At 39.8% G+C, this 27,312-nt stretch overlaps 1 protein-coding gene across 4 annotated transcripts in view; it reads left to right on the top strand.

Moving 5' to 3' along the window:
- The window catches only part of atp2c1 (ATPase secretory pathway Ca2+ transporting 1), a 46,348-nt gene that overhangs the window by 1,372 nt on the left and 17,664 nt on the right, over positions 1–27,312 (top strand). For 2 of the 4 annotated variants that reach the window (XM_044358975.1, XM_044358977.1), the window contains exons 2-9: positions 12,545–12,649; positions 13,561–13,677; positions 20,318–20,407; positions 21,447–21,482; positions 21,780–21,841; positions 24,412–24,520; positions 25,659–25,814; positions 26,120–26,188. In XM_044358975.1, coding sequence (XP_044214910.1) covers positions 12,545–12,649; positions 13,561–13,677; positions 20,318–20,407; positions 21,447–21,482; positions 21,780–21,841; positions 24,412–24,520; positions 25,659–25,814; positions 26,120–26,188 — 744 coding nt within the window. Of the gene's footprint in view, positions 1–6,557; positions 6,580–6,767; positions 6,976–12,544; positions 12,650–13,560; positions 13,678–20,317; positions 20,408–21,446; positions 21,483–21,779; positions 21,842–24,411; positions 24,521–25,658; positions 25,815–26,119; positions 26,189–27,312 lie in introns of those variants that run through there. The other 2 variants (XM_044358976.1, XM_044358978.1) reach the window with 2 other exon arrangements.

The raw sequence follows: 27,312 nt of genomic DNA, 5'->3' as shown, positions 1-27,312 counted from the left end.
AAAATTAGAGCTGCAACAATTAATCGATTAGTTGTCAACTGTTAAATTAATCGCCAACTTTTTTTGACAACCAATGAATCATTTTGAGGTAATTTCTTAAGATAATTTTCCAAATAGTGTTTAATTCCTTGAACACTGCTGCTCATTGTTAGTTCAGGGCAGTGGATAATTCCTGGAACTCTGCAGTTCATTGTTTATACTTGGCCTGGTGAATTCCTGGAAGACTACAGCTTTGTCATATGACAGTGAACTGAACAACTTTGGGATTTGGACTGTTACTTATTACTTGGATAAAATGGGACTTTTGAGGACATTTGATAGAAAAAAACAATCAAATAATCAAGAAACCAATTGTCTAATTAATTATTAATGTAAATATCCATTAGTTGCAGCCTGACAGTGGATAATTCCTGGAAGACTGCAGCTTCTTGTTTATACAGAGCAATGGATTCAAATGAATCCAACACTTTTGATAATCAATTTTCCATTTATCAAGTATAAAATCGAAACATTTTCTGGTTCCCACTTGTCTAATGTATCTGTGCGTTTTCCTCTGATTTATATTAAACTGAATATGTAACATTTGAAGGGTTGTGGAAATTTCTGGATTCTAAGATGCGTCGCTATGCGGACGATTCTGAATCGATTCACAAATCTGTTTTTTTTAAATGTTAGTTAATAACATGATGTTGACAGAATGAAAAAGTCGGAACTCAGCTGTGAGGGCAGCGCAGCACCTGGACGGTCTACAGCGAGCAGAGTTATCTCGTAGTTCATCTTCAAAACAGGCAGCAGTTACAAGCTTTTTTTTTGATTTAATGACTAAATAATTACCTTTTGCGAGACAAACATGAAACATATTGTGAACTTTCTACACTCACTCAGAGACTAACTCCAGCAGTAACAAACGAGACCAGCTGACCGACAAACACTGCAGCATGAAACAACTTAAACCGACGGTGAGGTGAAGAAAATAAGTCGCTGCTCAGAAACCCTGCAGCCGCTCAGCGACGTCTTTCCTCGGAGCTGACGGAGCAACACAGCGGAGCAGTCTGCCTCCCCCTCAGTCTGTTGCATTGCAACTGGTTATGCAGTTAACCGTATATCTTAACCGTCAGTTATGTTCCATGTTGTATTTCAGTGCAGGAATGGTTTGGCACCCGGTATACTGGAGCAAGAGACTGAAAACAGAGCCTCCTTCTCTATTCATCCAATCCAGAATTGATTCTTAATCGAATTGTGCACCCAAAGATTCACATTCTCATTTATTTGAGGTTTGTTTTAATAGCTTGTGATGTGCACTTGTTATTATTTTCATAGCTTATACTAAATCATACTTGAATAGATGAACATCAATAACATCACTCAACATCTCCGCATCTCAAAGCTCTCAGCAGCCTCCAGATCATGTAAACAGTAATGAGCTGTGTGATACTGGATTAATGTGAATGACTCAGCCGTACAAGCGAGAAACACTCTGTTGTTGTGTTTGACTGTAGGTTTCACCGGTGTGTGTGTGTGTGTGTGTGTGTGTGTGTCGCCTCCGTTGCCATGCTAACATCTTGTTTATTCCTGGTAGAGTGGGACACAGAGACACATATAAGCAGCTTATCTCGAACAATAACACCATAACCAGGATCTGAGGCGGCGTTCAGGATGTGAATCACATTAAAAAACCCTCTCATTTAAAGGTGCAGTCAGCAATTCAAACCCAATACACTTTTTTTTTCCAGTGAAAATCTCTTCACGGTCTGCTAGCTGTCTGTTCTGTGTGTGTGTGTGTGCTGTTCATACACAGCCTCGGCTCTGTAAATGGGGGAAACAAGCAAAAGTGGCTCAACCTGAGCCTCACTACACTATTCCAGCCAATCAGCAACAGGGGAGGGTTTGTGCTCGTGCACAGAGCAGGGAGAGGTCATCAGAGCAGCTGTCTGTGTCTGTGATGACACTCCAGCACCCCGCTGAACGCTGGGGGAGAGTGTAACGCCATCCATTCGTTGTCTCTGTGGATATTCCCGATAGCCGGTGAACCGCCCTCACGCTGCGTGAGCTGAATGTTTGCTCGACGCAGCTCGTGGCAGCGATGGAGGATGTAAGTCAGTGTCAAGTTCATGGAGAAAAAAACCTCCTCTAACACGCACTGATGGGTGAGAAGTGCTGAGAGGTGGCGTGTATGGACGGACTGTTGTCTTCACGTGAGATGAACCCTCATGTGAACGTCCGAGCCCTGAAGGGAAGGCCGTATTTGTTTGGCTGTTGAGTTCAAATATCAACAATCTTTCTCCAGAACGACTGACTCCACCTTAAACCCTGAGACTGTGGCAGAGCGTGGTGGTGTGTTTGTTCTCGTCGTGTACCTGCTAAAGACAGATGTGCGTCTCCGTCTCGTGTGAGCCGCCGTCCACTCGCTCCTCTTGTTTGTGTAGAGCAGCATCCTCTCAGCTTCTTCAGCCCGCTGCTGCTGCTTCCTTCCTTCCATTAAACTCTGCTCGTGTCAGTGTTCGGGTCACGCTGATGATGAACGGCCTCCGCGGCAGCCTGTTAGTCTGGTTTGGCAGCGTTATATGTCAGGAAACATCCACTCAGTGTCTCCCTGTAATCCTTCTGGACCCTTCTGAAGCTTCTGCCACCGACACAAGACGGAAATAAGTTAATCAGAAACATGAGAGCAGGTGTTTTTCATTTCAGACGGATCCGGCAGCTGAAAGCAGAGAGAGGTTTCTGTTAGAGCTGAGCTGCAACCAGCCAATGTTTTCATTATTGATTAATACGCTGATTATTTTCTTGATTGATTGTTTGGTTCATAAAATGCCAGAAAATGATGAAAAATGTTGATGAGTGTTTCCAAGACGACGTCCTCAGATGTCTTGTTTTGTTCACAACCCCAAAAAATATTCAGTTTACTGTCACAGAGACTAAAGAAACCAGAAAATATTCACATCTGAGAAGCTGGAATCAGAGAATAAATTACTCAAAACGATGAATCAATTATCAAAATAGTTGCTGATTAATTTAATAGTTGACAACTAATCATTTAATCACATAAAAGTCGCAGCTCTACTGTTGATTTCTCTCCGTCTGCAGTTGTGTGTAAATGAAACAGTTTTCTACATAAACAGGTTTATAATAGATAGATCTGCAACTAACCAATGTTTTCATTATCAATTCATCCGCCAATTTTTTTCCTCAATCGATTCATCGTTTGGCCTGTAAAACGTCTGACCGTTACAAGTTTCTATTGTCAAAGACGACAATAATCTGACCAAAATCCAAAGATATTCAGTTAACTGTCACTTATTACACAGAAAAGCCTCAAATCTTCACGTCTGAGAAGCTGAAACCAGTAAAGTTTATCAACAGTTGCCAGTTAATGTTCTGCTGATCGACTAATCGCTGCAGCTCCGTAAACATAGCAGCTACCAGTATTTATCTCTGATATGATGCAGTTTTATTGATGGACTGTAAGGATCAATACTTCACCCTCCCAGCGAAGCTACAAATTGATCTATACCTGCTCTAATAAGAAGTTTGATTCATCGCCACGACTGTTTATAAAGGAGAGAAACTCAAAACAAAGCAGAGTAAAGAAAAGATTGTTACTGACATATTGAAATATGTCTGGATTGACCCTGATTGACCCTCTGATGCTGAGTTCATATTTCTTGTTCTGGCAGAGCAACAGTTGATAATAACATCGATCATATTTAATTGAAAAAGGACATGAACTGTTTTAGCATTAATGTTTGCAGCACTGTTGAATCTTTTATTTGGTGATGGGAGAACAAAGGCAGGCGGCTATCTGGGTGTAACATCATGTTCTGTAGTTCACAGAGACTTTCTTTGTATTTTCTGATGTTACTCATTCATAAGAATGTGGTTTCAGTTAGAGATGCATCATAACATCCATCGGTGTGTCATTGTTATTGGCTGATAAAGACTTTAAAATTAAATATCCACATCTTCCATGCCTGGCTGCGCCTGCTGCTTCTTCCCACTTTAACCAGAATAACAAACTGGGAATCAGCGCTCGGTGCCTCCCATCTAGTCTCGGCCCTCCATGTGGATCCAACCGGAGCGCTGAGCCCCGGACTTGTTATTCAGGTTAAAGTGGGAAGAAGAAGCAGCCGGACTGTCGGGGGTGAAACAGTCCGTGGAGGAGCTGCTGCTGTGTTTGGCTGCACAGATAGATAACACCTCGGATGTACCACTCTGTTTGAAAAAAGACTTCTTCTTTTTTGGTTTATAACAGCAGTTGGCTACCAGTGTATTAGCTGCATTACTGCCACCGTCTGTTTCAGAGTGTTGACCAGAGATTAAACTCGGTATCGGCAATCGAGTCGAAAATGAGTTGGAAAATATTGGCGTATCGGATATCAGCAAAAAATTCCAATGTCGTGCATCCCTAGTTTGAGTGAATGCTGTCAGTCTTGTTAGCGTCTTCCTCCCTGCTGGGTTTTACTGCGGATCACTACAGACTACAAGCTGTCATTAAGTCATTATGACAAGTTATAACCACATTCCTCTGACAAGTCTTTACATGTCAGGACTTTGTTATCCAATCAGACTGTAGCTGAAACAAAAACAAAAAAATCATCACTCTGGTTTCTTTTTTGGTTAATGTGGTGACTGTTTAGTCTGTTAGTTAGTTGAACTACTTCACTTCTCATATTAACCAACATTAAACCAACAAAAGCTTTTCTGTCAGACATCATTATAAACTGAATATGTTTGAAACTGTTGATCAAGACATTTGAAGACAAGAAATTAAATTAATTTCACTATTTTATGACATTTTATAGACAAAAAGATTGATTGAGAACCTAATAGATCAGATTACTAGTCTTCAGCAGGCCCCAGTATAACAGCCTCATACAGGCTGGGAGAAGTTGGTGCCCAGTTTGCTTCTGATGCTTTTATTAAAATGCAGATTTCTTCACCAGATCTGAGCCTGAAGCTAACTGTAGGATATCAAAACCCTCCATCTCTTCTGTTCATTTCACCGCTGTAGATTGTGAGATTATATCCAGACATACACACACCTACATATTGACATTGTAGGTGTGTGTATGTCATCAGGTCCTGGTCATAAAGCCGTTACTACCCGGTCTGTTGATCACGTCTGTCTCTCGTGCTTTATAGAAACGCGATGTGGAGGTGAGAGTGTGATGGAAATATGAGCGTGTCTGCAGGGATCTGGCACTCAGCCCGCACCGACTCTCAACCAGCTAATAGACTTTGACCTGGATCTAATTGGGACGACTGGGAAAAGATGATAAATCCTGCAGATTGTAATGAGGACAGAGTGAAGTGAAGGCAGTTTGACTGGTTTCCGTCTCAGTACCTGGTCCACTCATGATTTGCTTTTTCCACTTGTTTGTTTGTTTCATTTTTGCATATTTTATATTAAGCAGTCAAATGAGGCCTGTTCACATCACCCGGCCCGGCTAAACAGGAAAAATATGACCTTTTTAGATATCTATTCATGGGATTTTTTTAAAGTTTTCAACTTATAGAAAGATAGCGGTGTGCACCAGACCAGGTGTAGGATGACTGATTCTCCCAAAAAAGCTCCTGAAACATTTAAAATGTAAATTCTGTGTAAATATATAGTGTTTACCTGAGTGTCAGAGAGAAGCAGCTTTTACATGAGAATTTACAGTACGTATCCTGTCTATCACACACAAACAAATGTTCACATACCTGCACCATGATGTCAGCAGGATGTAGTCAGTTTTAAGCCCATAACCTGCTTTCTCCTTTCAGTCTAATAAAGTTTTATGAGCTTTAATCTCATATACAGATATTTTATTATTATTATTAAGTTATTAAAAAGGGTTTGAACAGACTATCTCTATCTAAAGAAGACATATTATGCTCTTCTATTTTCTGCTATCTATATCCTGTTATGACGTCGGATGTTAAACACGGTCAAAACTGGATGCGAACGTATGTAGAAATGCTGCCTGCAAGTCAAAAGTCAGGGCTTCAGTCTGCTCTGAACGCTTGTCTGTATATTTTGACTAAAGGATTATTTGACCTTTCACAGAATGTACTTAAAAGTCTGTACTGGTGTGTCCTCCAGGTGAGACTACGTCTGTAAATGTTCGATATCTCTTTGTCTTTGTTTCCATTGTGTCTGGTTTTCTTGCTTTTCTACTCAGATAAGCTGTTTGCAGCACAAGTGAGTACTCGCTTTTTGTCAAAGGAAGCTCTGATAAGGTCTAATCAGCACCAGTCACCCTCAGTGTTTTCCTCTAGGAAGTTGTTACTCAGTAAGATGGAGCTGTTTGTTTTCCTTCCTCCTTTTACTTTTCACAACTTGTGCAAACTGTTGTTTTTATTTCCTGTCGACTTTGCGACATTCTGCTCTAATTAAACCATGTGATCAGTCTGTCTGTCGTCACCTGAGTCTGACAGAAACTCATTTGTCATTTTCCCTGAAGTTTAAATCTATTGTTAGTGTATTAATTCACTATAATACGTCGTTGGAAACACTGACACATGTCTGTCACGTCTCTGAATCTGTTTTCTCTTTTCTGTTTTTAAAAAAGCCAACAGATCCTTAAAACATCCAAAGACGTAAGTAGTCTCGAAAACAGTTTCCATTTTCATTATCAATCAATCAATCAATCAATCAGTCAATCAGTCAACCAATCAATGTTACTTTCTTTATTGATTTGTTTTTGGTCTGTAAAGTGTAAAACAGTTTCCTGAAGTCCGAGGCTTCACATTGCTTGTTGTGTTAAAACTTTAATATGTCAAAAGAGAGAAGCTGGAACAAAGTGACGTTTGGCAGTTTTGTTCGACTCTACAACGAAACTCTGAAAAATGTCTGTCACAACTTCCTGCAGCCCGACGTGATCTTATCAAACATTTCAGTTTGTCCAACAAGACCCGAAGACGCTCAGTTTGCTTCTGTGTTAAGAGAAGGAAAAGCAGCAAATTCTGTCATTTAAGAAGCTGAGACCAGCAAAGGTTTGTCTTTTTTTTTTTTTAATTATGAATTGATTAATCATTGTCGAGCTGCACTGAAAAATTAATTGCTCAGAAAATTAATTGCAAACTATTTTGCAAATCGATTAATCATTTTGAGTCACTTTTAAAGAAAAAAACAATTAAATTCTCTGATTCCAGCTTCTCAAATGTGAATATTTTCTGGTTTCTTTAGTCTCTATATGACAGTAAACTGAAGATCTTTGAGTTGTGAACAAAACAAGACATTTGAAGACGTCATCTTGGACTTTTTGGGAAACACTGATCAACATTTTATAGATCAATTCAAAGTTGAAGGACTTTTAAATATCTTAAGACCCTTTTCAACCAAAAGTTCCAGGTAATTTGGAACCAGAGGAACTAAGAGCATCTGTCTCCACAGTAAGAATGTTGATGGTTATTTATTTCTGCTTTAGAACGTAACAACATGAAACAATTAAAAAAAATAACACTTTATTTCACTGGCTTTGTTTTCCATACCGCAGCTCCCTCTCTTCATTCACTTTCTAGTGGGCTTATTTGCTGACACAAACACAAAGTACAGCAGAGGTTTAAGGGATTGTTATTGGTAGATATTTGGTCATAAACATATTGGACAAAGTGAAATTTTGATGATGATGCAGCTAGAAGAAAAGTCAGAGGACCAAAGTTATTAGAATACAAGAATACGACATTCTCTTGTTTCACATTAACAGTAAAGTGCAGATGGATCCACAGTCAGCCTGCGACTGCAGCGTCCTCCCGTCCTAAAGAGGGCAAACTGGGATTCTTTATCCGGGATCCTCCTCTAAGCTCCACTCGCTCAGAAACAATCCTCTCAGCCTCTCAGCCTCTCCTCACAGGAGGGCCTCACCTCTGCCCTCCGTCCACACAGGACGCTTTCTGAAGCACAGAACGGATGTTTGCTCAAAGGAACGAGGGCAGCGGAGGATGTGGATGCCGCTGTCTGTCGTGTTTGTTTGACTCAGGCCTCGTGAGGAGTCCGCATAGTGAGGCGAGGAGATCCTGGACGTCCACCTGTGGCTCAGCTAATGCTAAGAGGCTGAGTGTCGGCTAATGCTTTGATCTGAAGAGAGCTGAATCGTCTTTTCTTTGCTCGTGGCCTCGGTCTGATCAAAGGTGATTACTTGGATATTTTAGCCCGATCAATACTAGATGTTTGAGGCTGATGCTGAGAGCGATATTTAGGAGTTTGAAATAATCTGATAACTGTATATTGGCTGATTTTAAAGTTGAACTGCAGATTGTCCACCTTAGTGTGTGTTTCCAAAAGTATAAATCTTTTTGTGTATCCAGAGGGGGCTGATGATGTCACTGATGATGTCACTGATGATGTCACTTAAGTCGGTCGGGGCTGAAGATTATAAGTTTGATAATGAGGTTAGCAGACCTCTGTAGCTCCTCGTCTCTGCTGGAGGTTAGCAGCTCCAGGCTACATTAGCCGCTACTAGCATAACACACCACAAACTCCCACCAACCAACTGTTGACAGTTGTAGTTGCATTGTGGGTAATGTAGGAAGAAGAATGCATGGAATAAAAAAAGAAGAGTTGTTCTAAGAGTTCAGAGCTAAATTGTTGGAGTACAAATAAACAACAATCTTGATATGGATCCTTAAGATTTGTTTTTTAAAGAATTGTAATCAAGAGACAAACTAATCAGTGATTAATCTAATCACTAATCATTTCATATCTGAAAATATTATTGCAACTATTTTCATCATGAATTAATCTTTCAGTTTTAAATGATTTGTCTCTAAAATGTCGGGAAAAAAAGTGAAAAATTCCTGTTTTAATTTAAAACAGCTCAAGGTTACATGTTCAAATTACAGGTTTTATTCAACCAAAAGTCCAAAATCCAAAGAAAAGAATAAAATCCTCACATTTAAGAAGCTGGAACCAGTGAATATTCTGTATCTTTGCTTGAAAACTAGCAAACGATTAATCAATTATCAAAATAGTAGTAATAAACAAACAACCATTAATTAATTAACTTATTGTTGCACTTCTAGTTGAAAAATAGACCTAGTTTGTTATGTCTGTACTGCAGTTTGGACCGATATATCTGCATCTAATATCAGCTGATTCATCAAGAGAAAGGAAATTCTTCTTTTAACGGTTTTGTTTTGACGATGGTCATAACATTTTATTTACCTACCTCATTACTGGCATCTGGAACCGTAAATATCTTCACCGCTTATTTTAAAGTGAAAATAAAAGATAAAAGTATTAAAACATTTTTGCCCAAACATCCTGTAAATGTCTGCTGGATCTCTTTGACCTACTTACTGTACTTACAGTGGAGTAGATGACTATAATAGACTCTGTATATTCATCTACTTCATACTGTGACTATAATCAACATTCTGAGTGTGTTCACTTTTCATTTTCACCTCTAAATGAGTAGTTTGGGTTCATTTGATTAGAACCTGTGCAGCTCCCTGGAGTCTGTTTCTAACGTTGTGTTGCTGCATCCTTAAATCCAGTTGGATGGACGGACGCTACACAAAGACCCAGAACAGTAAAATTAGACATGGAGAGTCTGGAGAAGCTCCGTCAGATGTGGTTTTAATGTATTGAACCTTGATACGAAGTGTTTTCCTCAGCTTTGAATGCTTGTTGAGATTCTCAGCCTTGTTTTATTAATCTTTGATCTGATGCGCTGTGCTTGATTTAGACAAAGATCTTTATTTAACATGTATACTTCATCTTGGATATTTAAAAGCAGTGAGGCATCTGTCTGGTGTGTATATCTGCATCATTGTGTCTTTGTCTCGTTTACTGGACGGTATGAACTTGTTCTAAATTAGAGAAGTGATTTAGCAGCATTTTCCTCCGTTTCTGGCTCCAGCTGGTCTGCGGTGACTAATAATGTTTGTTCTCCTGCACTAGTTTCCTAAAAAGAAATATCTTTGTGTTTGCAGACACTGTGATACTGCTGCACTTTGCTGTTTTTTTAATATTTATGAGGAAACTGGTCTTCAATATTAGGTTTGACTTGACATTTTAAGGTCTTAGCAGGTCTGAAATTCGCATCCGCCGGCAGGTCGGTGTGACCGTTTGAAGCTCCTGTTCTGTTTGTGAAATGTGGTCCTCACAGGTATCACATGTCTCCACCTGCGTTTCACCTCAGCAGCGTTGAACCTGCGGTGATCCCGTCGGCTCGAGCAGCTCAGGTTATTGCATCAACCCGGGTTGCTCATCCATCATTACTGAAAACTTTTGCTCTGCTGAATTTTCATGCCGCTGATTAAGTTTGTTTATTTATCACATTCAGCTGCCGGGGTGGGAAATTTCCATCACGCACACACACACGATCCACCAGCTGAAGGCTTTTCAGCGCTCAGCATTTAGTCATAGTTTTCCTCTTCTTCAGACTCTGGCTATGAAAATATTGAAAGTAGATGAGAAATACCAGGAATTCAGTCACCGCTGTAGCTGCAGGACAGAAACACAAGTTTATTCTCTCCCTGCCCAGCAGCAAGTACACACACAGCCTTACTGGTTTGTACAATACTCACACCAGTTATCAGTCGCTGCAGTCGTTCCTCCTCTGCATGCTGACCTTGAAGTAACACCAGCGTAGAGTATCTCTACTGTCAGATACGGACGGTAAAATCAACAGTACTTTAAAGTTCAGCTGAAGCAAATGAGGCTTCAACAGTCCTGAGACCTGAACCCGGACAGTACCAGCCCCCTTTCAGACCCGACCTGATTGAATTTGACACTCAACCTTGAGATCTGAGTCTGTATGAATGATCTGCCTCACAGGTTAGAAGATGAGCTTATAAAACAAAATCACTCCAAAATATAATAAATATGAAAGAAGTAACAACGTGTATCTCATGTCCAGAGTCTTTGTTCTTGTTCGCTGGTGTTTTGACACATGATGATTAGTAGCTTTTAGAATGTTGGCATGAAGTCACATGACCTGAGTACTTGACCCGTCCTCCCGTCAGTGTTTCTCATGAGATAAAGTTCAACCACTCACAACCCCTCAACCCCACAGCCTGTCAAATCACTGTATCCCCCCCCCCCGGGCGAGTTTACATTTCCTAGGATGGCCCGCCCCCTACTCTGCCTCCGATTGGCTGACTCTGATATTCTTACCCTGACCATCTCGCTCCTCATGCCTAAACCCAACCACCCTAACCGACGAAGGCAACAAGTACCAGCCAGTCTGAGGTAGAGTGAGTGGGCGGGTAATTCCGTCGCCATCCTAGGAAAAAGAAAAAAAAAAAAAAAAAAAACCATCCCCCAGGATACAGACACTGTTTAAGAGTTAATAGCTCTTCTTTGTGACATGAAAAATGAGCTGACAAAGTACTGAAGGGTTTTTTTTTTTTTTTTCTCTTCATTGTGAGTGAAAGTGAAGAGAAGCTTTGTTCTGTTTTTACACCCGAAGAGGTTTTTTGTTTTTGTTTTTTTTTTCATCCTTTTTGTTTCCTGCTGTCTTAAAAATGCTGCCAGGGTGCTTTCAGCTTCCTCTACATCCTCCTTCCTCTCTGGAGGGAAATCATCATCATCATCATGCGTGTTAATCGTCAGGTTGTTTGAAGCTGTTGGACGCCAAAGACCGTCTGAAAGTTGTTTTTAGCTTTTTCACACTAAACAGACATGTTGTACGTTTGTTTCGCAGTATGAATAATAGTAACAGAACCAACACCATAAATGTTCTGCTTTCTCCCAGATGAAGTAACCAGATTCCTGTGATCTCTGATTTCCAGGTTTGCTTAGTGACTGTTGATATAAAGTTGTGTTTGCAGGTTGATTTCGCTGTGATAACACTGCAGGTGCAGCCGGATCGAGTTGTTTGATGTTGACTTTTCGATGTTGTTTGCTATGCGTTCAATTCTATAACCAATATAACGTGTCACTCAGTGTTGAATCGTTTTTCTGTTGGAAACGGGTTGCTGAGGTCTGGCGATGTAATAACAGATCGATCGATCGATTGATTGATTGATAGTGTTTATTGTTTCTGGTTGAAACTCTTTTGCTCAATCTGCTGATTATTTTCTGGTTTATTGGATTAATCGTTAGTTGTGTGCGATATCAGGTGATAGTGAAACGTTCCATTATTAAATGTTGTCAGATGTTTTCTTTTGTCCGTCCAACAGTCCAACATCCAAAGATATTTACAGCGATATAAAAGTGAGAAAAGCAGAAAATCCTTGAGAAGCATTTGAGAAGTTAGAAACAGCAGATTTTTGGCATTTTGACCAAAAAGATGATTGACTAATCGCTGCAGCTCTACAATCTGCAGATCTTCATGTCTCACAAGAAAAACAAACAAATATACAAACATACCATGAAACAAATATGTTCAGTGAGACAATATAACTGTGTCTACCACAGTTTCCACAAACTCTTTATAACTTGTTTGCTCTCATTTTTTTTTTGCTGGTTGAATCAGTTGAAGTTTCCTGACTGTCGAGACAAACCTGTCCCGTCTGCTCCTCTGAGCTCCTCCTCTGCAGATAAATGTCCTCCAGCTCTGTGAAGGAAGAAGTTGTTTCAGTAAAGTGTTTTTTCTGTGTGTTTTGTGTGTCGCAGCTTTCCGAGAGACAACCCTCCAGTGAAGATGAGACCATGGTCCCGGTACTAACCTCCAAAAAAGCCAGTGAACTCCCCGTCAACGAAGTTTCATGTGTCCTGCAGGTACGCAGCCAACCAGAAGTTTACCATCATATTTATTTGTACATCCTGAAGAGACAAATGTTTAAAAGCAGTGGACCTTCTTTACTATGTGAACTACTACAGAGAAACTGTTTTTATTTCATGTGAATATTTTGACACATAATCTGAATTGTGGACCAGGCACAAGACGTCAGCAACCAAAATACAAGTTAAATTAAAATTAGTGCCTTGCTAGTGAGCTTGTTGGTTTTGTGTTCCCATCTGCAAAAGCTCATAATTAAATGCAGTGGTGAATAAAATACCAGCTGAGTAAACGAGCTGGTACAGAGAAAAGAAAACAGCCTCTTATTGAGAGCTATTATGACTAACCTGCGGTAGCGCGTTAGCGGTTAGCCCTGTGAGTAGTCTCTAGTTCACCAAACTTCAAGAACCAAATATTTTATGAAGACACAAGGATTTAATCTGCGGTGCCATTTTCTGCTTTACAAAGTTACTGCAGTTTAAAAAAGGATCAAATAAAGCGACATCAGTATGATATCTCTCTGTTTATCTAACAGATATCATATTAGCCCTTTTACCCAGATTGAGACAAATCTGCATCAAACTTACATTAAAAATAAAATAAAAACTGTCCTGTGTCATGTATAGCACCACTGACATGCCAGTTGATTGCATTTCTGAGTAATTTGTTTTGTTTTGAGACATGAATTCTCCATCTGTTCAATCAGGGGAAGTGTTGGACTGTTAGCTAAATACAAAGTGTTGCATATTCTTAGATTGTACTACATCTGATGCAGGACCATATTAAATGTCTAGGTACTTGCTGAGGTTTAAACAAGAAACTTGTCCCCGTTTGTCACCAGTTTAGAAGGTTTCTGTCTGAGAATGAAGTTAAAATATTGAACCGAGCTTTGTTCTGTCGGTGCCGGCAGGCCGACCTGCAGCGGGGTCTGACCCAGGAGGAGGTGAGCCGGAGGAGGAACTACCACGGCTGGAACGAGTTTGATATCAGTGAAGAGGAGCCGCTATGGAAGAAATACATCTCACAGGTAGCACATGCACAACATTTTAAATATATATAAATATATGTCTGATAGAGAAACGTGATTCAAAGGGAACATTGTACATGTACATGAACATTTCCTGGTCTATATTTATATTCTGAGGCTCTGTAACAAAGGGAAAACCACTCTGACATAGATTCCAAACCAACATCCTGTAAAGCTTTAATACATGTGACAGTCTATTCTTTCCCTCTCTAAAGTCGACAGATTATGAGACAATGGGCCCCTGAGCATAAACATATATAAGACCCCCCCGTCCTCCCTACCAGCCCTTCACCTTGCGTCGCTCATGGTTGTTTTATTTTGTGTCTTTTCAGTGACATTTTGCAGGTTAATCATTAGTGCAGCTGTTGGTTCCAAACTGCACTTAAACTTCAGTATTTTCTTCATGATGAGCTATTCTGCTATCAAACATTTACATTTCTATTGTAGCATAAATACACTGTGTGCAGCTGTGTTATGTAGAGAAAATAACCCAAAATATTGTTGATAAAAATAAATCAAACTGGCTATGGGCAGATACTCAGTATTACAGGATCAGTGGCAAAAAAAACATGTGAGCCTACTTTTAGTTGAGGTCTTTGGAAAGTCAAAGAGAAATTATATTAACTGTCACTTCAGAGTCTCTGGCTGTGGGGCCCCTCAGGCCCCCGCTGGGCCCGTACCCGGGAGGCCCTTCAGTAATCTCTGTTGGATGCACGTGTGGCCCAGAATCCATATTTGTTTACCCTTTTGTGGTGTTTACTTTCAGAACGTACGTGGCAGTTTGCCCTCGCTCGCTTATCTGATAGTCCATGTTGAAACTCTTATCTGCAGCTGAGTCTCAGGAAGCCCTTCACACATCCAGCAGCAGCAGCCCTGAACGCAGCTCCTGGATGAAGCTAAAATACTATTTTTATCTCGTGCCTGATAAAATGTCTGGAGGCTCATAATGTTCCAGAGTGTCATCGTTTTGTCATGAGAGAGAGAGAGAGAGAGAGAGAGAGAGAGAGAGAGAGAGAGAGAGAGAGAGAGAGAGAGAAGCGAGATGACCAGGAACACGGTGTGATCTCTTGACTGCACACAAGAGCAGCAACACGTCTAAGAATATCACAGGAGACACTATTGACTGTTGTGTTTTTAAAACATTTGTGTTATCGTGACACACCGATGAAATGACTCACAGTAATGGCACATATATGTCCTGCAGCTGATATTAGCCTTCAGATGGAAGAAACATGATAGTTGCATAACACATACTGTGCATCAGGCCTTATTTTGTCAAAGATATTTTTATTGAGCAGTTTGGTTCATAAATAAATGACTAAGGCTGCAAATTTTGATGCAGATTTTCTGTCGAACAAAGTCCAAGATGACGTCTTCAGATGTCTGGTTTTGTCAACAACCCAAAGATAATCAGTTTAATCAGTCATAAAGGACTAAAAAAACAAGAGAATATTTACATTTGAGAAGCTGGAATCAGAGAATTTGAACAGTTTCTTCTTAAAAAATGACTCAAAATGATCAATAAATTATCAAAATAGTTGGTGATTAATTTAGTAGTTGGCAGCAAATCGATTAATCAACCAATCGTTGCAGCTCTACATAGACAGTGAGTCAGTTGTTGCTCAGTTTAACAATTATAAAGCCAGATGATGTGTTATCCACTCAATATTCAGTCAGTACATCATAAAAATGACTAATTGAAAAAGGAAAAATTGAACAGTAACAACAACAAAATAAACTGAAAAAGAAATAAAGGGTAAAAAGAAGAAAAGTCTCTGATAATGTGAAATGTTATAGATGGTTTGTCGTCTAATTTTAAGCCGCAAAGTGCTTAATGAGGGTTTGCCAAATTCTATTAAACTGAGTTTGTTTTGAAAGCAAATCAAATCTTTTTTTAACTGTGAGCAGCTGATTAAGTCATCCAGCCACATCTTAACGGTTTTATGTCTTTGCTGTAACGAGGGCTTGCATCAGTCTTTTTTAATCTATTAAATATCTTCTGTCACAGATCATAATATAAACAGAGCATTTCACAATCAGTAAAACCTGCTCTGTTAATCATTATAAACATAATGTCTGGTTTTAAGGATATAACAGCGACAGCTACACCAGTTATATTTTTAAAGGAGTGATTCAGACAATTTCACCTTTTTTTATAAATGTTTCAAAGGGGGAAAAGTTTTTAACTGTCAGTCGTTCTCTGGATATATGTTGTTTTAAGTTTTTCAACTTCAGGCTGGAGCTAAAACAATTGATCGACAGATAATTAATCAACTATTTAAAAAATGTTTAAGTGCTTTTTTCAAGCAAATGTCAAACATTCAGTGATCCCTGTTTCTCAATTGTTAGTATTTTCTGCTTTTCTATTTTTTACATCATTGTAAACAGAATGTCTGTGGGTTTGGGAAAACAAGATTTCTGAAAATGTGACTTTGGCTTTTGGAAACTGTGGTCTACATTTTTCATTATTTTACAAATGACTAATCGAAAAAATAATCGAAAATTAGGCTAATGCTATACCTGATTTTCAGCATTGATACAAAAACAATATTTTTTACTTCTTTTTTTTTTTAGTTTATTTAGATTTCCCCAATTTATACAATCTCCCCTCCCTCATCTACAAAACAGGAAAACAAGGTCAAAACCTCCTGTAAGTCTGGACCATGTGTGGTCAATGTGCATAATTGTGACCTCTGTCCTGCTGAGAGTGAGCTGTGCTTGGGGCTCCATTGTAAACACTTCCCTCAGGATGTAATAGAAACTGTTAGCGCTGATACATTTTGAAAAAGCAATGGCTAACAGGGAAACTTCCAACTTCATCACTCAGTCAGTCAGTGACAGACATTCGGGATTACAGGGCCGGTCCATGGCTGGTCCAGCCAAAAAAAAAAGAAAAAACATACACACACACACACACACCTTCATCCAACATGTAAAACAAACAAACTCAATATCTTCATATCTGATCAAATTCAAGGAAGTGCGTCAAATATAAACAGACATAAACCTGTTTCATACATAAGTCTTTCAATACAGTTTCCATCCTCAACTTCAACAATACAACAATTACTTCTTTGCACTATTTATATCCTGTTTACAGCTCACAGAAACTGGTTCACCAGTATATCGTCATTCTTGTGCATATTTCTGGAGATTGTTGTGACATAATTCTGTTCAAGTACATTGAGAGCCGCTAAACCAGTCAAATTCCTTTTATGTGTAAACATACTTGGCTAATAAAGATGATTCTGGTTTAGATTCTGACCACATTAACATCATGTCCCAGGTGTCATTATTATCCATCTATCTTACATCCTAAAAACAAAACAACCTCGAACTACGTTAAAATTTAAAGTCCACGTTTTTTATGTACTTATTGCTTGGAATATGAATTTGTTCTTTTCAATCACTGATACTTTTCGTTTTTTCAGTGTAGTTGAATATGTGGATTTCCAGTGAAGTTTCTTTAATACAGCTAATGAAGAAAGAATAACTCAACTACACGGATGCCAAACTGTATCATGTGATATATCTTGAAAAAACACAAATTAAATGGATTAAAATTAAGTTTCATCCCCAATATCTCTAAACAGTATTTTAGATCAAACCAAATCTTCTTAAAACTAAACTTCTTTATGTTCCTACTTCTCCTACAAAATCCTTTTCATAACAAAATGTAGCTAAAGTTCTCAAATAAAAAACTTTATATTGAAACCAGGAGCCATCTGATCAAAGACTCAGTCCTGCATCAAGCATTTAAAGTCAGATTTCAGTACATGACAGTTGTAAATACTCTGTTTTTATCCCAGGATGTGTTTCATTTGGTACAAAAAACTACTAGAAAGTCGGAGCTTTCCTCTAACAGGCAAGCTGAATGTAGGAGCCGTGTCTGTCGGATTTGAGCGGTTAAATAATGGAAGCAGCCTGGGGGAGTTTTGTCCACATGAACTCTGACCAGGACAGAAACTGCTGCTGCTGCTGTTGAGCCAACCAGCCGGAGGAAGGAAGGACGAGAGGCCTATGTAAGCAGCCACAGAACAGAAAGGTTAAATATAGAAACCTAGAAGGAAAGAAGTAGAGAAGGATACAGAGGACTGAAGGAAAAGGAGTGAGGAAGAGGAGGAGACGGAAGAGAGAAGGATAGAACGAAAGCTGCTTTGAGAGTCATCTTTATTGTCAATTCTGTCATATGTACAGTACATATAGAGGATTGAAATGCCGTTTCTTTTAGAGCTTGGTGTAGGTCAAGGACTAAACAAAATAACAAAGGGTTTAACAATACTAGGATAAAAAAAAAAAGTACCAAGAATTTAAATATTTATAAGTTAAGCTGGAGGTTGGAGGGGTGGCAATAACAAGGCACAGATCAAGAACAAAAACTGTAATGATAATAAATGTAGTGCAAATAGTGATGAAAGAGATGTGCAAGTAATACCTTATCCACAGGGTGAGTAATTAGCAGCAGTTTTACAGTAGTATTCTGTACAAAGTGGCTGATACTGAGTGTAGGTGTGTGTGTGTGTATATGTTTGTATAAAAAAGTCTTGGGGCTAGTGCTGTTGGAGGCAGAGGGGAGAGAGTTCAGCATCCTGACAGCCTGACAGATAAAGCTTTTAAGCAGTCTTGAGCAGGCTCGGAGGCTCCAGTTTCTTCTCCCAGATGGCAGGAGACTGTGAGGGATGGGTGGGGTCCCTCGTGATGCTGGTTGCTTTGTGGACCAGGCGGATGTTGTAAATGTCCAGGAGGGAGGGGAGTGAGGCACCAATGATCTTCCCAGCCACGCTCACTCTGCGCTGCAGGATCCTGCGGTTGAAGGCAGTGCAGCTCCCAAACCACACAATGATGCAGCTGGTCAGGATGCTCTTGATGATGCCTCGGTAGAAGGAGCACATGATGGGTGCCTGGGCTGTTGCTCTCTTTAGTTTCCGGAGGAAGTAGAGACGCTGCTGGGCTTTCTTTGCCAGTGATGCAGTATTGTTAGTTTAGGAGAGGTCACACCCAGACATTTGGTGCTGCTCACCCGTTCCACAGCAGAATGATTGATGGTCAGCAGGGGATGTTGGGTGTGGGCTCTCCGGAAGTCAACAACAATCTCCTTTACTTTCCGTACATTTAGGGAAAAGTTGTTATCTTTGCCCCACGTGGCCAGTTGGTTCACCTCTTTTCTGTAGTTTGCTTCATTATTGTTACTGATGAGACCCGCCACAGTCGTCACATCAGCAAACTTGACGTGAAGTGGTTGGAACTGTATTTTGGTGCACAGTCGTGAGTCAGCAGGGAGAAGAGCAGGGGACTGAACACGCATCCTTGGGGGGTCCCAGTGCTCAGTGTGGTGGTGCGCGATGTGTTATTGCTGATCCTTACTGACTGTGGTCTCTCAGTGAGAAAGTCTACTCACAACCCAACTTCAAAAAATGCAAACTATCCCTTTAATACTGTGTGTAAACAACAAGAGTGGATACTTTTATATCCAACAGAAACAATAAAAGCAGGATTATGTGATTTATGTCTGTTTGTCTTTAATGAACACCACAGACCTGCCTCATGGTCGAGGTTCGTTGCAGTTAAACTGTTTTACCCTAGTTTCTGCATGTCTCTGTGTCAGTGGAAGTTACTCCAGCGTGCATCATGTTGTATTGTGAGCATGTAGATGTTAGACAGCAGTGACAGTGAGTTTGGGGATGTATAGTAGGAGTTTCTGTGGTTTGTCGATTAAACAGTGAAGAGTTAAAGAGTTCCTGCCGCTTCTGCGTTCAGTCGTGTCGTCGACGTGGAAACCGGGTCATTTGGATGCTGGAGCTGAAAATAGAGCTGGAACTGTTGGCCTGCTTTACTCGATGAGCTCCGCCTCTTCGCTACGGATGACTGACACTTTGTCCACACATCGAGAAGCACGCACACACACACTTGTACTTGTCCCCATTATCCATAAAAGTCTTCTTCTAAAATGGCCTAATTTTGTAAAAATGTCCTTTCAAGAATGTGTCCTCACTTTTCAAAATGTCCCCAATTTTCCAAAAAACCTTTCACTTTAAAATATGTCTTCGCTTTCGAAACATGTCCTCACTTTCAAAGATGCCCCCACTTTGCAAAAATACCCCAAAGTGTCTTCACTCCTAAAAATGGCCTCATTTTCTAAAAAGTGTCCACGTTTAGAAATGTGCTCACTTTTCCAAAATGGCCCAATTTTGTAAAAATGTCCTAATTTATCAAAAATTTCCACACTTTCAAGAATGTCTTCCCACTTTCCAAAATGTCCTCACTTTGTTAAAATGTCATTCCTTTATTAAAATGTCTCCACTTTCCAAATACGTCAAGAATTTTCAAAATATTCCAGTTTTTTTTTTTTAATTAATTTCCTTACTTTCAAGAAATGTCCACGGTTTAATAAAATGTCTCTACTTTCTAAAAATGTCCTCACTCCCTAAAAATGTACCTATTTCCTAATGAAGTCCACACTCTCTAACATAGACTCACTTTCAAAGGATGATCTCCGAATGGTCCCCACAAGGATAGAAATGGGAGAACGCACTTTAATCAGAATATAGGTCGCTGTCATTGATCATCCATTATATTGTGACCGACCTCGTTCACTGATGTCATAACCTCTCTGTCTCTCTCTCTCTCTCTCTCTCTCCAGTTCAAAGACCCTCTCATCCTGCTGCTGTTGGCGTCGGCCGTCATCAGCGTTCTCATGCACCAGTTTGATGATGCCATCAGCATCACTGTGGTATGTTACACACTTTCAACCACGCTTCTCTTGTTTTTTTTCCCTCCTTCCCTTTGAAAACACCTCAGAGACCTGCACTTCTTAAAGTTATTATTAGAAAAAGTCACTTATGGCAGCGTCAGCAGCAGCAGAGGAGATGTAGATACTTGTTTGGGAAAAATAAGATGAGATTTTTTTTTTTTTTTTTCAATCCCAGTGGGGAAATGTTGCTGCAGTGAATAATTACATTGCTAATGCGCAGGATAAAGAGAGAAAAAGGGAAACATTAAAGAAAGTTTGTCTGATTATCAAAATATCTGAACATGAGTCAATGCATTAGCAGCATTTTATTGTTGTAGCTGCTCGAGGAGGAGCTAGTTTGAACTGCTTCGTGAGGGTCACAAGATAAATCTAAATCTAAATCTAATCTTAAATCTTTGCATTTTTGTGAAATATTGGAGAGTTTTACCTCTTTGGGCCTTAAACAGTTGTTTATTTGAAATCATGTGAGGGGAAATATGTCTGCAAACAGTTCATGGACATCTGAAACATGACAAAGACAATTACACACTGATTGTTTGTTGTAAGAGGCCACAAGTTTGGGAACCAAATGTTATTTTATGTAAAATCTTGATCTGAAAAGTAACTAAAGCTGTCAAATAAATGTAGTGAAGTAGAAGATCTTTCCACCATTGCTGATAGAAATTATAGACAAACGTCTAAAAAACTGGAAATATCCTTTGAACAGCCACACAAGAAGCTGTCACATCATCATTATACTGTTTACATATGAACTTGGTGTGTCGAGATGTGTTTATGTAGTTTGTCTAACAAAGATGATGCTAAATAAACTACAGCAGTACATTAAGACTCATTTACGTCACTAAATCTGACTGATTTAAAAACATGGATAAACCATTGAAACCACTGTGTGACTTTACTGGGTGACTGAATATAAATGAGATTCTGGCTCGCATCACTGTGGTCTTTGTGGGTTTTACTGGTTTAAATAGTTGTCAGATGTTGAAGCCTAACCAGCTACCTTTCTGTCTCCTAACAGGCCATTATAATAGTAGTGACAGTTGCCTTTGTCCAGGTGAGTCCTGTATGTGTGTGTGTGTTAGTGTCTCATAAATGTCGAAGGATTCTTGGGACCACAAACAATGAGCCGACATTTACAGTGTGAATCTTTAAGTAGTCTGCTGCACATTTGGTCGTGTGTTGTTGTGTATGTATGAGTGAGTGGATGGAATGTATTTTCTATTTGTTCGTTCATACTTTTCGCACCTCTCCAGCTGGTTTTTGTTTTGATAACTCTGTCCTCCTCCTGTGTGTGTGTGTGTGTGTGTGTGTGTGTGTGTGTGTGTGTGTGTGTGTGTGTGTGTGTGTGTAGGAGTATCGCTCAGAGAAGTCTCTAGAAGAACTCGGGAAGCTGGTGCCTCCAGAATGTCACTGGTAAGAGTTAAATCCATCCTCCTCTTCTTCTTCTGTGGTCCTGTTGATGTGGTTTAGTCCAGATTAACAGGCAGAGCACAGCAGCAGTACTGGTTTATTTTTGTTTATTGATTTTCTTTGTATATCAAGTCCTGATATTTTCTTTTCCCGTATATGTAAATAGAGGATATTTGTGTCCCTTTTCTAAGAAAACAAAAGTCCCTCTGGTGCATTCCTGTTTGTGTTTCCACCACATCTGAAGAACCATGAAGATTAGGAGAATTAGAGCGATCATGGATGTAATGAGATGCAGTTTTCACAAGGCCTGGGCAATAAAACGATACCAATATGTACCAGTGATAGACTCTTCATCAATAGCAATAAGAAAACTGTTCAATAGTTTAACTTAAATGCACTAAATGCAAACCGCCATGAAAGCACATAATGATTAAACAAAGGAAAGCAAAGGTCACATGAACAAAGCCCAAGCGTGCTCCCTCGCTGGCTCATAAACAGCCCATCATATCCCCTGATAATGGAGCAAGCTACGAGTGACACGCAAAACAGCCAATCATTTAACAGGTGTGTTGTTCGGTCGCACCATCGACACGTGACACAGCAATAATTATCAATAATTATCAATCGACTGAAATGAAACATTTTATCGTGATAATTTTTTCAGCCAATCTTGTGACTGTGATGTTTAAATGGATGTACATTAATGAATAATAAAGGAGACTTCAGATCATCTGCCATCAAAGTGACAACCTGCTGAGACTTTTATGGTTTTGTATTTCAGCTTCGGTACGTAAACATCGACTGAAACGGCAGATTAAGATCTCGGCTGCACGTACTCTGTTTTCATCTCGCTCTACGTAAAGTTTATCCAGTAAACACTTCTGTGATGTATTAATCATTTGTTAGGACACATGTGTACTGTGGTGCAATAAGAAGGAACTATGTTAACAGGAAGTGACTGTTGCATCATGAGCTGTAACATAACTTCAAAAAATAACAGTTCAAATTTAACTGCTGATCCTTTTATGAACGCAGGTCTGACTTTGGTTTATTTCTATCTGCATACCTGCAGAAATATGTGTGTTTTTAGAATTAGTATTCTTGCAGTTTATAATGTTTTGGTTGATAGAAACATCACTGTGGTTTGTACATTATCACACTACCAGACTGTGAGGTGTAGCATCGCTCCCATACACTGTTTGTGATCACTCACGTTCTCACACTGATCAGTATTTCTTTATAGAAACGGGACGTCACATCCTTTTTTGGAGCCAATTGTGCAGAAATTCTGTAGAATGGAAATATGACCATGTAGATGTGGACAGAAGCTGAAAAAGTGAATTTTCAGATTTAACTTGCTCGAGGTGTCTGTACGCTTCAAACTAAGTGTTGTCAGATGGTTGAACAGCATCTGAAACACCGTCCCATCACACCTTTATGATGTCAGAATCATGGAGGGGCTTCGACTTGGATCTGAGCAATAAATCTGAATATAACACTAAATGTTTGCAGTGTTAACGAAGCCAAAATGTTCCTTGAAACAAACTCCTTCCTCAGGCTTTGATTTACACTTCAAATAGCAGCACACAGAAGGAACAGCTGTCCCTTCACCTGGCAGACACACACACACACACACACACACACACACGTTTGTACTTCTGTCCTTGTGAGGATGACATCATGCATTCCCCAGCTACTCCTAAACTAAACTTAACCCAGCTCTAAATTTAAAAAACAAGGCCGGAGATTTTCTTTATTTTGCTTCTAGTCAACAAATCTCATGTTTGGAGCCAAACCAACAATGAATTGATCTACTTATAAGTATCGTTTGTGTATCCAAAGGAGAGCTGCAACAATTAGTTGATTAATTGATTAGTCAATTGAGAGAAAATTAATATGGAACTATTTTGATAATCAAATAATCGTTTGCCCTTTTTTTTAAGCAAGTTGTCCAAAAACTATTAAAAACACGTCAGTGAGTCACACCGCTGCACTGGGTGACAAGTTCCTCATGTTGTACTGAAATTCTTTGAGAAATATACAGTTCAACGCAAAGTCCAGAGGTTGTGATATGTAGCACAAAAACTTAGTGAAGCTGTAAACAGGACTGCATTCCTGCACATGCTCAGTGGCGTCTGCCTCACACAGAACTACTCTCCAGAGACTGACAACATGATCGCTGTTATCAGTCTTTGGAGCCGTTTCTAAACAAACTAACGTGACTAAACTCTTAAACTAGTACTTGTTAGTAGATTAATTCATTGTTGGTTTGGCTCCAAACATGAGATTTGTTGACAAGAAGAAGAATAAAGCAAATCACCAGAATGATCTTTAAGCCTAAAACCAAGTCCCCACTTTTCCAAAAAATGTCCTCACAAAGATCGACATACAGGTACACACACACACACACCACAACTGGACAGAACCCATAACAGCAGGTCTGTAAACGGAGAAGATGTCGTGTTGTGGTTGAGCTATCAGGAGTCCATCATCGCTCAGTCTTATTTGTTTTTCCTCACTCTCTGTCTCCGCTCTCCACCTCCACCTCCACCTCCACCCTTCTCCCTTCTCAGTATCAGGGAGGGGAACCTGGAGCACCTGCTGGCCAGAGAGCTGGTTCCTGGAGACACCGTCTGTCTTTCTGTGGGAGAAAGAGTTCCAGCAGATCTCCGCCTCTTCGAGGTACACACACTGATACATACTGTACACACACACACGCACACACACACACAGATATACATACATGCAAACTCACCAGTGTTCAAACATCAACACAAAGCCTTTGTTAGGGCATGTGTACACTGGGCTTCTTCTTTTGTGTCGTCTTTTTAATTTATCCGGAGCAGGTTCACTGAACATGAATGTATTATTTGTCAAGGAACCAGGATCCTGCTTACACTCACACATTCACACCTGACACTCAGCAGCATGACTCCACTCTACATACTAACTGTATATTACTGTATATACTTCAGAGTACACTGTTACATAGTACACTGCAGTTAGTGAACGAAAAAAAAGTCAACATGATTAGCCATTTTTTTTACTTGAAGCTAACTTGAAGGTTCATTCTTGACTTTAAAAATAGTAGTTTCACAAAAAACTTAACTCAAGGTCTACTTATTAGATATTATCCAGAGCTTTCAGCCACATCATGCTGTGGCATTCAGTTTTCTCACTTGTCATGGAGATGATACAAGCAAACAGTGAACATGAATAACTCACTTAAAAACCAAATGTTTTTCAGTCTGCGTGCTGGCTTTTTAAATATAGATCATTTTGTCACTTTTTCAGTGTGAACACAGCAGCTCAGACTGAAGACTCTGAATCAGTACAAAGTCTGGAAAAAGAAAAATATTAGCAGATCATACATGTGTCGGTGTAAGGCCTCATTTATACTTGTACACATACACAGACAGGCTTGGACTACACGTTCCACACACGTGCAGTAGATCAGCATCTAAAAAAATACTGACCATGAGTATTTATTGCTTATTGCATCTCATTGCTTATTTTTTGAGTATCAAACACTCCCATCTGCAGACCTCTTCTGTTTGGATCAGCAGTAGTCAGCTTTAATTCTCAGCATATAAAATGGATCCAAATGGAGATCCAGAGTCACAACAAAAACAAAAAAACATGCCAAAATGTCTGCAGGAACATCTGGAACAACTCCTGCAGCATAATTCTCTTCTCTGGTGGTCAAACGTGCGAACTAGCCGTCGACCTTCGTACTTCTTTGTGTGGAAATAAAGCAAATCAAACAGATGTTAAATCCATTCGTCATGCTCAGTTCAGTGTCTGCCCTCCACCCTCACAGGCGACGGACCTGACTGTGGATGAGTCCAGTCTGACGGGGGAGACCACGCCCTGCTCCAAGTCCACCTCCCACCAGCCGGCGGCCACCAACGGAGACATCGCCTCCCGCAGCAACATCGCCTTCATGGGGACGCTAGTGCGCTGCGGCAAAGCCAAGGTACCAGCAGGATTATTAATCCAGGTTTCTGAGAGATGTACAACCCAGGCTTTGTTAATCTTTCAGTCTGTACTTTACAGACAGGAGGTCAAATCGTTGCTTTTTAGAAACGATAATATGTAACGCAGAACAACAGGAAGTCAAGTTAATGTTGAGATGCTCATATTTTTGAAGAACTGTAAATCTTAAATCTGAAGTTAAAGAAGTGCGCTGCTTGTTCTTCTCTTCACACACATGTCTGAACTTTTGGTTTAAGCTGTCAAACACCTTCAGCTTTCACCCTCTGTTTCTGTGGTGTTCCTCAGGGCATCGTCATAGGAACCGGAGAAAACTCTGAGTTTGGGGAGGTATTCAAGATGATGCAAGCAGAAGAGGTACGTATCTGTTTATCATCATATGTGTTGTTGTTGTTGCACATAAATTCCCATGTTGTCGAGTTTTACAAAATACCAACACTCATCTTAAGAAGTATAACCAGGTGACAGTCGGCTTTCTCCAGCTGATTTCCTAAGAAACCTGGATTAGAGTCACCTGATTTCCCCAGGTAGATCCCTCCTCCTGGAGAATGTTTATGTTTGCAGCACAAAAACTTCACTTCAGGGTAGAGGATCACTGTGTGTAGGAATGTAGGAATAAACCCTCATATTCAAAATAATTCATTTAAAGTCAGAGTAAAACTGAAACTGACACAGATCAGCCTCCAGACGTGTTGATGTGATGTTTGTTTAGAGTTCAGACACATTTGAGCTGTAAAGAGAAGCAGTTTTTTTTATTCACTACAAAGCCAGTCCTCTCACTGCTCTGCCGACACACACACACACAGTCAGGAAGCAGCGTCTTGTATCACTAATACAGTTAAAACAAGTAAACCATTGTTCCAAATTAAGGTCAGTGTGGGGTAGAAGTCAGATGACTGATATATGCAGATATTTACATTCACCAGCTTACTACAGAGCATTTTCTCTGTAACCTGAGCTGCTTTCGGTTGCTTGTTTGTTTGTTAATGTTTTGAATGAAGCCAATTTAAATGTTGTTCAGTGGAGTTTGTTTTGCATTGAGAGCCGGCTGAAATGTGAGGTAAATAAATACACTTCCTCATAATAAACAGATCCACCGACTGATTCAGTTGAACACATTTGTTTATACATTTTTATACAACCAGTCATCTTAAAATGTCTGCATGACCAGCAATAGCTTTAAATGCAGTAAACAATCAATGATTGATTTTTTTTTTTTTTTTTTTTTTAGTCACCTAGAAATCTCTAACCGCCAATCATAAATGCAGCTGCTCACAGGAAATAATGAAAAATCTTATCTGGTCCGCACAGATCTGGAGTGTTTGCCACAATATTTATGGGAAGTTGTTTCTCTTCAACCATCTGGACTGAGTGTTCAGTGGTTTAGTAGAATTAAGATGAACCTCCTCCAGAGGTTTATATGATCCAACATGCAGCCAAATGCACAAGATTCTCTGCTGAAAGCTGCAGAGGTTGGTCGG

This window comes from Thunnus albacares, chromosome 8 (genome assembly GCF_914725855.1).
Source record: "Thunnus albacares chromosome 8, fThuAlb1.1, whole genome shotgun sequence".
NCBI classification, from domain to species: domain Eukaryota; kingdom Metazoa; phylum Chordata; class Actinopteri; order Scombriformes; family Scombridae; genus Thunnus; species Thunnus albacares.
This window is presented reverse-complemented; position numbering and strand designations above follow the sequence as displayed.